A 12,546-nucleotide genomic window follows, 5' to 3' on the forward strand; every position below is an offset into this window, starting at 1 on the left:
TCAGGCTGGGTGTTAGGAAAAGGTTCTTTACCCAGAGGGTGGTCAGGCACTGAAACAGGCTCCCTGGGGAAGAGGTCACGGCACCGAGCCTGCCAGAGTTCAAGAAGCGTTTGGACAATGCTCGCAGACATAGGGTTTGATTTCTGGGGGTCCTGTTTGGAGCCAGGAGTGAGACACTAATTCTTGTGGGTCCCTTCCAACTCCTGATATTTTATGATTCTATATTGAAGATGGACTGTTTCTGTGCTACTTATTAGCTGCTTACTAGCATCTTGCCATTTTAATTGCATATAGCTATGAAAATCAAAAATAATTATTTTTTACAGTGGCACAGCATATGTTTCATTATATTTAAAAGCAGAATAAATGATAGACTGTTGTTTTTTTTCAAAATTTTCTCATTTTATTAAAATCAAATAATACCATGAGAAATTTTGGAACTAAATTCAAGTATGAAATACAGATTAAAATAAACCTAATACACTACCTCAGATAGGCTCGGACTCTGCATCCTCGAAACCAGCTCTGAATTTTGACAGCAGCTTTGTATTTTATTTTTCTGTCTTCATCTACACATCTGAAAATATAAAAAGTAGTAGTTATTTATAGTAATCATAGAAAATATAAAAAGTAGTAATACCTATCAGCATGACAATTTAGTACCAAAACAGAAAAAAAAATCCTTCTAAAATATTTCTTACTGTTGAAGCTTGTGATGTTTTTCACTGGATTTTTCACCTACAGTTAAAATTTTAATTCTACGAAGTTCAATAATATTGCATAACAATATAATTTAGGTTAGTTGTATAGTGTGAATATAAAAAAGTTAAGTCCCCTACAGAGGACTGGAGATTTGATAGCCTGTAATCAATTTTAAAAATTTAAAAATTAGTACAGAAAGAAGGACTAAAAAAGATTGCTAAATAAATATTAAATTTATAGACTTTATTGGGATTAGACAGTAATGGAAAAATGCAACAGATTGCTTCAGCACAATACATGAATGAACCCAAACCATGCTACCTATTACTACAGAACTAAAATATTTTTTAAAAGATATGAAAACTAAATATGACTGTAAGCTACTGCAATGCTAAGGTATTACAACCTATAGGTGACATAATGTTTGGAAGAGTGTAATTCTTATTCCCATACAATACTGAATACGCATGTCAGCAATTTATGGTCTTCTTCTGTTGTAGGTGAAAAATCTGGATAATTCTTTAATTAGGCCTGATTTATAACAAAAACCCCACAGCTACGTATAAAATTGGATATCCATGGGAATATTAAGTAACTTAACTACAGTCAATATTATCATAATAAATATCAATTGAGTTAATAAGAAGTGTTTATTAAGGGTAAGAACTAGTTTTAAAACATTGTTTTACAAACAATACTATTTTATTTTTATATTACTTGAAGAGTGATAGCATAAGTAATGGTGACATACATATATTGTCTTTAGATTTTTTAATGAATATAAGCTGATCTTACTGGATGAAAGTAGAGGACTTAGACCTTCAGCTGATATCTCAGAAGGGAATTTAAAGAAGTTAAATATGGAAAAGAGGAAGAGATGAACGAAGAAAAGTGAGAGACGAATGTAAGGGGAAAATATGAGTTAGAACAATGAAAGCATAGGAAAGAAATTAGATGTAGAAATCTGCAAACTTCAGAAGGCCTGGAATGGCAGAATATGAAATCTAAATGTGGCTTAAAAGGAAGAAGAAGCCAGGAATTAGAAACGTTATTAGTAATTTGGAGAGATTCCAAAGCGATAATCATGGGGATCTTTTACACAGAATTATAGTAGTCATTGCAACAGTTAATTGAGTCTTGACAGGACTTTGTGCAACGGGAATTCAAAGACATGGATTTTGGAGATAATGTAAAAATGAAACTGGTAGATTATTGGTGTGCTCTTCAGGCAGGCAAGGAGGGAACAAAATGAATCAAAAGAATTAGAAAACATGCTGAGATTGCATGATTGGTTAATACAGATGCCAGAAGAACTGATGAAGTAGAAAGGATACAGAGAAAGATGAAGAATTTGTTTTTAAGTTACATGAGAAGAAAGGTTATCTAGAAAAAGATACTGGTAAGGCAGCTGAAGATGCAAAATAGATGTAGATGGAGAATTGATGACTTCAAGGAAATCTTCAAGAACTATTAGTTGCCAAAGCCTTGTGTTGAATGAGGAAGTACAAAGTAAAGGCATGTGCACAAGCAGAGAAAGAAGCACAAGTGAAAGGACCTCATCAGAAAGTTAGAAAGTAATTCCGTGAGATAGTCTTGCTTGTCTTCTTTCCATGACTGTCTATTAGGAGAACAGTAATTGTTATAAAGCAAAAAGGCACATAAGGAAAACTGTGAATCTAAAAGGGACTAATGAAGAGACTTTTCAGAGAATTAAGGAAGAAATCATGACTATGATGAGTTTCAGTGCCGAGGGGTAGAAACCAGCTATGAGAACACCTGTAGCTTTATTTATTTGTTGTTGTTTGTTTGTTTGTTTGTTTTTCCAAATGTCAGTCAAGTTTATGCACTTAAAATTTTACCTTAATATTTTACTATCCTATTTTTTGTTAGCAACATGTTTACCAAATAGTTAAATTTGTTACACCTGCCGCAAAATAACAACTAGGCTACTATTAATTAGTTTTCTTATCTAGCTAATACTAGTGAGTTCTTGCTGTTGTTTCAACATTAACTGCCTTGGAAAACGCTAACAAAAGCAATTTTTATCTGATAAATTAGTATTATCCTCATTATATGTCATGAAAAACTAAACACCAATTTAATACCAGAGATCAAGAAGCATTAGCTCTGCTGCTATTATATCAGCTGGTGCAGCATGTGCCTCCACATCACATCACATGAGCACCCATTTTTCTCATCATCTGACACGCATCAGACCTGTTCCAGAACCTAGAAACTGTGGAGAAGAGCTCTTCTTTTTTACATAGGACCACAAAATAAGTCAATATCAAAGCTGACGTATGTACTAGAGGGCTTTCTTGCTCTTTTCTTGTCTAGCTTCCTAGACTTCATAGGAAGCAGACACCTCCAGAAATGAGTTTGATGAAAAACATATGAGCAATTCAGCCCTGGCCAGGCAGCACAATCATAGCCTGGAAATAAACAAATGTGGGACTGGCCTACTCAGAGGTGGTAGCTCCCAAACCAGTCCTATCCATTTGGCACTGGCCAATAGCTATGGTCTGCTTCTGGAGGAGCAGAAGCCTAGCTGAGACATTAGAAGCCCTTACAACTTTTACTTAAGTGGATCAAGAACAGACTTGTGTTTCTTGCAATATAATTCCACAAGCACTTTCAGCTGGCCTTGCCAGAAAAAGAAGTGGTTTGGGGCTTAAGTTGTTTAAGCTTAAGCCAGTATCTGCCATTCTGATCAGAATGCACAGTTGTCATACAGTTTGAATTAAGCTTTCAGAGTTATAAATACTTCTCAAAGACTTTAAAAAAAAAAAAGTCAAGATCAACATCTAACATATAGACATTACAGCATATAAAAGTAGGTTCCTGGAAAAATAAGTGAATGTACTAACAGGTCTTGTATATTCTAATACTTATGCTGAGAAAGTGCAGGCTCAAGGTGCAGACTTAAGGCCTCTTTGTGTTATGCTATAAATGGGTAAGTCCTCCCCTAGAAAGGTGCTTTCCCTAAAAGGACAGTCAGTTTAGAAGACCCCATACTCTGAGAGTAATGCAATTCTGTGTAAAGAATGGCAGGAACATTATTAAGATCAGAAGAAGAACCATGTTAAATCGATCACTGGTCTAACCACAATCAAGAGGCAGGACACTACAGTCATCAGCCTGTCCTGATCTTTAATGGAACAGATGTAAAGTCGTAAAGCAGCAAATGCATTCTGAAAGATAAAGAAGGTTTTCCAATTTGGGATTTACTTTAAGGCACTTCAATTACTGTGCTCCCCCTGCAGCAGTAATTGCTAGCAAGAGTACTTAGTTCTCACCAGAGTCACTTTAAGTCAAGCTGCTCTGGACGTTCTGTATGCTCTTGATGTTATACTAAGTTCTGCTTTTAGGTCTTGATAGATAGGCAAAGAAAAAAATAGTTTTATTTTGTCTTAAAATTTGTTTGGTATACATTGAAATCCTTCAGGCTTTACCACTGAAGGTACCTGCAAACAGTGCAACTCATACAAACAAACAAACAGTAATTTGCCATCTATATTCTTCTGCACTGTCTGATACTTTATACCAAGTTAGGTCTTTTGGGGAATCCAGTATTTCACTGCAGAATATTGACTTTAAAGAGTAAGCAGGTGCTTTTTAAAAATATCACATATTTCTGTATGAATACCATCCAACTACTTGTGAATGATGAGTGAGTTCACAGATTACCCTTACTCATGCTCATAGCACCCCAGATTTGGCAACTGTAACTGATACATTACTTTATGTAGAATAGTTCTGCAAATGAAACTAAAGCTGTTCTTTCATTTTGCACAAAATACTTCAAAGACCACTGCAAAATTGACACACTTTAATACCCAAAGTTTATTTTTTCAATTTAAAAGTTAAGTAGGGACCCATCGAAATCTCTAAACAAGATATTGTGATTTGTTTCATGGTTTTACTGACACCTTTGTTGAAGAAGTTCAAGATTTTCACCCTAATGAACAAAGATCAGATTACTGATCAGGCCTTTAGTTGCTCAGATGGACTATTTGGAGCCTCTCATGTAAATTCTCAGGTGAAAATCTCTGAATTTCAAGAAGCTGATGGATTATAGCTTATTCTTAAAAGGGAAACAATTCATTTTTGGAAAGCTGTGCCAAAAACCAAATCCCCAAACATCAAGCATACTGCCCTCCAATGGATTTCCATGTCTGGCTCAGCCTGCTCTTTATAACCTGAAGTATGTGAAATACAAGTATAGTCTGCAGTATGATGCTCATTTAGTGAACTGCTGTGTGTACAGCCACGAGAGCATGACGTAAAGTTCAGCAAAAGAACAGGAATGCTCTATATGCAGGCAGGACTTGAACTCTCAACTTGTAGCAATGTTAGAGCCATGTTATTCATGCTAATGTTGTTGTAATTGGTTTCTAAAATGACATATTAAACAGTGAAGATAAACCAAAAGTATCCTGAATGTGTTTTTTTTTCCTGTTTGAGTATTAATGTTATATGCACACTAGCAGCAACAATACATTTGAATAATAGGGTTTACAGTACAAATGCATGAAATATTAAAAGAGGTCTCAAAATATCTTATTTCCTAAAATCTGATGTGTGAGAAGTTGCCCACGGCCAACTTCACGGTCAGAAAACCCCGCAGCACAAAATGGCCCCTCCACAAAGGGAACAGTAGCGGGGGATCCTGTCACAGCGTGCTGCTCCATAAGTGGAGATGTGGTAGGGTGAGCATCTCCTTCTCCCGCCATAAAAAAATCTTTCACTTGTCAGAATAAAAATAAAAAATCTCAGGTACTAGAAACACAAGCTGCACGGTCTGCTTTACAGAGCCTAACTTCAAGCAGCACGGATCGTAGCCATCAGCTCTCTCAGTGACTGGGGGATTCTCTGTCAATTTAAATAAATAAGTAAATAAATAAACAAATAAATGAGCAGAGAGCGGACAAGCCCAGGCCGGTGGGTTGTATGGGACGGCCGCAGGCTCCAGCGCCTGGCTTTGCGGGCGCTTCTTTGCCCTCAAAACGAGCCCGGGGGCCGGGGGGCGGGGGAGGCTCCGAAGCCACCTATTTTCGGCGGAGCGCCGCCATCTCGCAGCTGGGCCCTCCGGGTACCTGTTCCTGCGGAAACACTCCTCCCGCAGCGCCGGCAGCCGGGCCCGCAGCCGGGCCAGGGCGGCCATGCTGCCCCCGCTGCCCCCGCCCGCCCGACGCCGCCGCCGCCATGGCAACGGATCGTACCACCCTGCGCCGCCCGCGGGTAGACGAGGCCGCCCGCGGCCCGGCCCGGCGCCGTGCGGGGAGGGGGCCGGCAGAGGCAGCCCCGCGGGGAGGGACCGAGGGGACGGCGGGGGGCGGTAAGCGAGGAGGGGGCGCGGTGCTGCCAGTGAGGAGCCGGGGAAGGGGAGAGATGGTGGCGGCCGCCTTCCTGCCGGGGCCCGGGCCGCTTCCGGGCCCTCCCGGCGGGGGCCTGCGGAGCAGTGCGGCCGCCACCTGCCCCCGGCCCGGTGTGTGCGGAGCGGCGCAGCCTCCCCGGGGAGCGGCCGGGGGAGGGAGGCGCCGGGTTCATGTTGCGGGGCGCCGAGCCTAGCCCGACCCCAGCTCAGGCGGCGAGGACGAGCTGGTGAGGGCGGAGGGGCCCGGGGCAACGCCTCGGAGCCGGGGAGGGGGCGAGGTGCGGGGGGTCCCCGCTCCTTGCTGCTGTCCTGGGGAAGGGGGCCTGCAGGGCCTGACGGGGGCTGCAGGGGAAGGGGGTCCTGCAGGGGAGAGGGGGCTTGGGAGGGGGACTTTATTGTCGGGGCGGGGGGGGGTCTGCAGGGCCTGGACGTGCCCCTTGCACGCCTCCCAGGCTCGCCTCGCTTGTAAGCCAGCATCAGGAGGAGGAAGGATTGTCCCCTTGTTGTTGGAAGAGGACAGGAGGCACGCAAATGAAAGCTGGTGTCACGAGGGTGTTTTATTTTTTCGTTGTGGCAGACCTGTCAAAGGCCTGAGCACTTTGGTGGAGGTTGTGGAAACGTCCAGTGAGGTGTGGCTGCCGTCGTGAGGCTGCTCGGTCGCAAACTGAGAATCAACAAGTGTGGCTGCAGCCGATGAGCAAGAAAAGCTTAGCCAGTTCTACTGCAACATAATTCACACGTTAGCTGTTGTATGTAAACCCAGATATTAGCATAGTGACTCTAAAGGGTGTATTGCTTTCCTGGTAGGATGTGGAAACTGAGTAACAGAAGAGAGCAATGTGGGTTTTATTAATACGCCATGGAGGCGTAAAAGCTGTTGGTGAAGAGACTTGATGGAATTGAGCTGGAAAACCGGTTGTTGTTTCCTTCAAAACCTGCTGTTTTTAATTTCCTACGTGAAGTTTTCAGTGTCTTGTGGTGTGTTAGGTATCACTTGGTGTGCGTAACTCCATTTCACTTTAACTAATGGAAGTGGAGAGGAGTGTGGTACTTCTTTTATTTTTGTTTTTCTTGAATATTGATGATAATTTGAGGCCTGGGTTGAGGCTTTGCTACTTTTTCTAGAGGGAGCATTATGTATACAGACACCCACAGGTAGGGTTGTCAGGTCTTTTAACAGGTTTTATTTTATAGATCTCTTTGCTTCTTATATGGGGACAGGGAAAAAGAGGAAGAGAGAGGCTTAGTTCTTAATTTTCTTACAGAGTGAACTTCTTCCTCCTACACTTCAGCTGATACCACCACTTTTTTTTTTTGTGGGTATTTCCGTGGTTTTTTTACGTTTTGACAAATGAGAAACAATCCCAATTAGAAAGCATTTTGCATAGATAGTATACAGTTCTAGAAAAAGTATGCCAGTATCTCTAGGCATATGGATGTGCCCGTAAATGTAACCTCTGTTGGTTGTAGTCCGTAACACTTCAGAGAATGAGGTATGCTCTTCTGGCAGAATTATTTTTATTTCAGTACTAAGGCTGTATATAGCAGAAACTCTGCCTAAGATGTTCATAACTTGTATCCTTATTCTGGGGAAGTTTTCATTATAGACTTAACCTGTCTTCTGTCTTTAAATTTTATTATTTTGTGTCTATATAAATTCATTTGGTTCCAGAGGCTTTAAAAACAGTGTTCAAGAACACAAGGTATGGGAGCTTGGCAAATTCTTCTGTAACTGTCATTAGACAGTGATTTTACTTGTCCAAATACACTGCTTAGAGTTAGTTAGCACAGAGACAATTATTGAAGCCCTGTTTATTATCTATAGGATTGTTAGTTCAGTAGTTCTGAAGGAAGATCTGTTAAAAATTCTGTTCCTCAGAGTCACTGTCTTGTCTTATCCTTATATGTAAGTTATTCCAGAAGCTGTCCTTTAAAAGAAATCCATTCAATTAAAATGCAGGAAAATATTTTTTCAGTGTATAATATGTAATACAGAAAATCAAGAACTTGGTCCTTCTAAAAACATTAGGACCCCCCTAAAGAAGCTGGTATATTCTGAACTGCCACAGAGTAGGAGTGTTCACTTTGGGTAGTAAATCTACTCTGAAGCTGAATTTTTTTTAAATTTTTTTTCCTGTGAATGCATATGATAATTTAGGAATGGTTTGTATTTCGGATACTTACTGGGCACTCTGATTCTTCTGATAATGACTTTGATGGTACAGCATATTATCATCACTTGACAGTTCACGTGATTATCCACCTTGACAATTAATTAATGAAGTCATGTGTCTGAAAAGGGCAAGCATATCAGGAAACGGCAGCATTGGGATTGCAAGAATTGCTACATCTCATGATAAATTGCTCCAAATCTCGCTTCTGGCTGACCAGTTCATTTGTGTTAGAGCCTTATTAAAAGCAGCTCATGTCAGCATCTTTCAGATGGTATAACATTGCTCTGTTCTGAATACTTCTTCACTGTTAAATATGAGTATATTGTTTGAAAGACTTGATAGTATTTTTTGGTGTTCCTTCATAGGCAAACAGCAATTGTGGAAAAGTCAGATGTACTTCTTCCAGGTTTGTCTGGCCCTAATTTTCAGGAGGACCAGCAACATAATCAGCTGATGAAATTTCATTTTTCCTCAAATACTATTAACTTTTCCTTTTGTAGATCAAGTGCAGGGGAATTTCTAAACATGTCTAAAGAAGTTGCTCAAACGCAGAGTCAGTACTGAGAATTGATGTGCTGTGTGTGTGTAACTGGAGAAATAAAATGTTGCTTGTAGTTGTGTATAAATAAATGTGTAGGAGCTGTATACCAGAAAGAGTTCATAGAAAATTCCAGCAAGTGTAGTAAGTGTGCATCTTTAATTGTAGAACTACAACTTCCCATAAATTTTCATTTTTTCAACCCCCCTTCTGTACTTTTAGTAGTTTGTGAAACTGATTCATATATATACACACAACTTCCTACAAAAAAAAAAAAAAAGTTGCTATAACTCAAAGATGAGATATAGCCTGGGATTTGGGGTTTGTTTTTCCTTTTTCAGACATAGGCATGCTTCAAGACAGTCTCCTAACTTGTCTCAAGAGTCCTTGGTTCTTGTACTTGTTCAGAATATCTTACATGAAGCTCAAAATAATTTTCTGCCACTTAGTTCTTATAAGTTTTTGTTCTGACTCAGGTTTTTAAAATGTTGTTAAAACGAAGGTTACTTTTGTATCAAGTTTCTTTGATCTGTATGTGAAACTTACTCTGAACGTGTTGGCTCTTAGTCTTCATGGGAAGCACAGGGTCAGATCCTCAGAAGTGGAAGAGTGCAGGGATTCTCTGGTGCTTGCAGCTAGCTCTTCTGCCCCCTGTGATGGTTGGTGCAGGGCTAGAATGTGGTTTGCTCATTGTGTAACTCTGCAAACCTGATTGTACTGGGAAGGACACCTAAAACCACAGCTGGATGCAGACATGGAACTGGATGCTTTGTGCCCTCCTGTTAGCGATGGCTGTTTGATGACTGGCAAGTTTAAATAATGAAGGCTCAACCTGTGTTTCTTATACATACCATAATCTTCTATGTAACGTAGGTTTATAAGTTATTTCCTCACCTACCGTAATCTCTTGCTATCTATTTAATAATTTTACTTAGTTGTCTTGCTTTAATTTGTTTCCCCCTTTATGCATATCCCAAGAGCAGTGATAGCTCTTGGGTTTGGAATCTGTATATTCTCCTGGCAAGGCAGTGAGATTTATCATCTGCTGCACCCTCCCAAATGCTTGCATCTGTTGACTCCAAATTTTGGTCACGTTCAGCAATAAAACAGCAGAGGTCTCAAAACTATTGTTTTGTGAAAATCGCTTCTGATGTGAGGAAATGGGATTCGAATTAACATCTGCCTGGGAATAAAGGTGCAATGCGAGTACAACCAGTTTACAAGACGTTAGAGAAACAAGATTATAGAAAGTCAGGATTTATAATCCTGATGTTCAAGGAACTAGTTGATTTTCTTGTGCTTTTAGCTTGTGATCAAGGTTGGTTGTGATGGCAGCAAAAATCCTGGTTCTGAGGAAATTGCTTTTCTTTGGATTTGTTATCGAGGGTTACTTTTCCGAATTGGTGAGATGGATGCAGCATAACTTTTGCTGTAAGGAACTCTTTATCTATTTAACAGAAAAATCTACAGAACCAGAAGGTAAACGTAAATGCAGCTGTCAGGTGGTTTAGTAGAAGATATTACCTCTTCTTAAGAGTCCTGCAACTGGATTAACTGTCCCATCAGCGTATTAAATGTTTGTTACATATTCAGTGAGTGGTCAGAGCTCTACGTTGTTGTATTTTAGGTGGGAAGTGAACAACAAAAAATATGATAGTCAGTTTGCATTGAAAAATTAAGTGCCTGTTACTTCCCTTAGTAGTTTCTATGCTGAATGTTAATGCTTAACACAAGCTGTGTTAGCCCTTTTTGTAATAGGTGAAAGCAGTTATGTTGTTTCCTGCAACCAGTATTATTATGGTCTGCTTTGGTAAAGACAGAGAGGAAATGGGTCAGCCTTTAGTGAACTACATTAAAATTGCTTCAGATAAATGTAAAGGTCAGTGTGGGCAAACTATATTTTCTTATAGTAAAATAGAATCTTCTAGTGAAGACATTACAGTTTATTGCTAGCTGTGGGCTGTTGCTGTAACAGCATTTTTATAGCCTTGTGTGAGTCATGCTAAACTACGGCTCAACTTATATTTTATGTACCACAATAGGCTGTTCCGCACTCCTTATTACAATCTGTGGAATTTCTCATCTTAGTGAATGCAGTTGATACTGGTTATGTCTTTAATACTTTTTGTCTGACTTCCATTATCGCAGTTATTTTTCAACCTATTTCAAACACAAATATTTTTGTTACTCTAAGCAGTGATGATTGAAATATGTGCCACAGGTTTGGAATACAACCTTGACAGCTGGTTGTGATCAGGGCAGAAAGCTGCAAAACTGGACTTGTCTGACAAATAGCGCAGTAATAGACACATACTCCTGAATTTTGGAAACGGGTTTCAGTTTAACTCTTCTATCTGGTCATTGAAGCCATTTTTGATTCAATTATAGCATGACAAATGAGAGCTCCAATAAAATTAATCAAAAGAGATTTCCTGGGCTTTCTGGAGAAGTGAAGTTTTAATGTGAGCCACTGGTATGTTGAAGGTGCAGTGTGGTTAAAAGGCTGAAGAACAGTGGGTTGTCTCCATCTATTACTAGGGATCTTCTAGTGTCCCAAATTGATCAAGTAATTCTGATAATCATCCTTTCTAAAGTAGTTGTGGTATTGTCTGATCTATCCAAGATGTAATGCAGTTAGGGTACAGCTGTATTATGCACAAGACCATGGCTGTAATTTGTAGGGTAAACAAGATCACTGCCCTATACAGATCTTGGTTTATATGTTGCAGCTTTGAGATCAGTGAAGAGCTGTGATATTCAATAGAAATGATAAATTGCAGAAATGCTTAAGATTCAAAGTTGTAATTTAATGGAAACTAAATACTTTACTGCTTGGGGCCTTTTAAGAATCATGCTGTCCCTTTACTTCCAAAACACTTAATAGTGTTCACTCCTCTTGAGTTTCATCTTTTGATCTGACACCATCTGTATTGATAGTATTTATTGGGGAATTCAAGGCAGGTTAGATCAGATATATAAATCCAAAGTGGATATATTCTGTTTGATCTTGAAGTATTCCATAGAACTAAAGCAACTTTACCAGCATACTTATGCCATTATCTGAAGTAAATTGATATGCCCACTGTAGGAGCTACATTGATTTTAGTGATAGTTATCCATATGGATTAAGGATGCTGAATTGAATGAATTAATCATAAACTGTGGTGTAAGACATTAGTATCCCCATTTTACTTTGTGCTGCAGGGGAAGCAGCAGAATGGGCTGCAAGAATGTATACGTTCCAGTTAATATTTTGGTATGGTAGCAGAAGAAATCTGTTCTTTTTGAGAAGTGAAGGTACCTTTAAGCCTACTAGTTCAGTTCTGCTCTGGATGTGAAAGCCTGCAGCAGAAGGGCTGCGCAGGTAGCTGGGGAAACTGATGGCTCATGCTAACCCAAATAAATCTACTGGAGTTCATCTGAGTCTTATGCTCCTTTATATTAACTCAGAAGGATTAGAAAGCCCCCTAAACCAGAAGAGCATCTTTTCTGATATCTGCACCTGAAAGGATATCTGTCTTCATGGGGTGTTTAACAGTAAGGCTAAAGGGGCTAGTGCCTTCCTGGCAGTGGTTGTAGCCGCTGAGAAATGTGGGCCAGTTCATCCATGTAGGTGAATAGAAAAGCTTGTGCAAATATACATGGACTTGCCTTTACCAGTGATTAAAGTTCCTACTTCAAAAGCCAATACAAAACAAAAATGCCCACCACCCTGTGATAATAAAAACTTAGAAAGTAAAAGCAAGATTAGCTTT

At 39.8% G+C, this 12,546-nt stretch overlaps 2 protein-coding genes across 4 annotated transcripts in view; one reads left to right on the top strand and one right to left on the bottom strand.

The window, feature by feature from the left end:
* Positions 1–5,889, bottom strand: part of SPATA17 (spermatogenesis associated 17) — a 100,320-nt gene extending 94,431 nt beyond the window's left edge. For 2 of the 3 annotated variants that reach the window (XM_040551402.1, XM_040551401.1), the window contains exons 1-2: positions 5,799–5,889; positions 488–577 (exon numbers count right to left, since the gene is read on the bottom strand). In XM_040551402.1, coding sequence (XP_040407336.1) covers positions 488–577; positions 5,799–5,866 — 158 coding nt within the window. In that variant the 5' untranslated portion in view covers positions 5,867–5,889. Of the gene's footprint in view, positions 1–487; positions 578–2,807; positions 2,852–5,798 lie in introns of those variants that run through there. The other variant, XM_040551403.1, reaches the window with a different exon arrangement.
* Positions 5,890–6,101: 212 nt separating this feature from the next.
* The window catches only part of GPATCH2 (G-patch domain containing 2), a 123,159-nt gene continuing 116,714 nt past the window's right edge, over positions 6,102–12,546 (top strand). The window contains exon 1 of the mRNA XM_040551405.1: positions 6,102–6,306. Coding sequence (XP_040407339.1) covers positions 6,251–6,306 — 56 coding nt within the window. The 5' untranslated portion in view covers positions 6,102–6,250. The remainder of the gene's footprint in view (positions 6,307–12,546) is intronic.

Source organism: Cygnus olor, chromosome 3 (genome assembly GCF_009769625.2).
Source record: "Cygnus olor isolate bCygOlo1 chromosome 3, bCygOlo1.pri.v2, whole genome shotgun sequence".
Classification (NCBI taxonomy): domain Eukaryota; kingdom Metazoa; phylum Chordata; class Aves; order Anseriformes; family Anatidae; genus Cygnus; species Cygnus olor.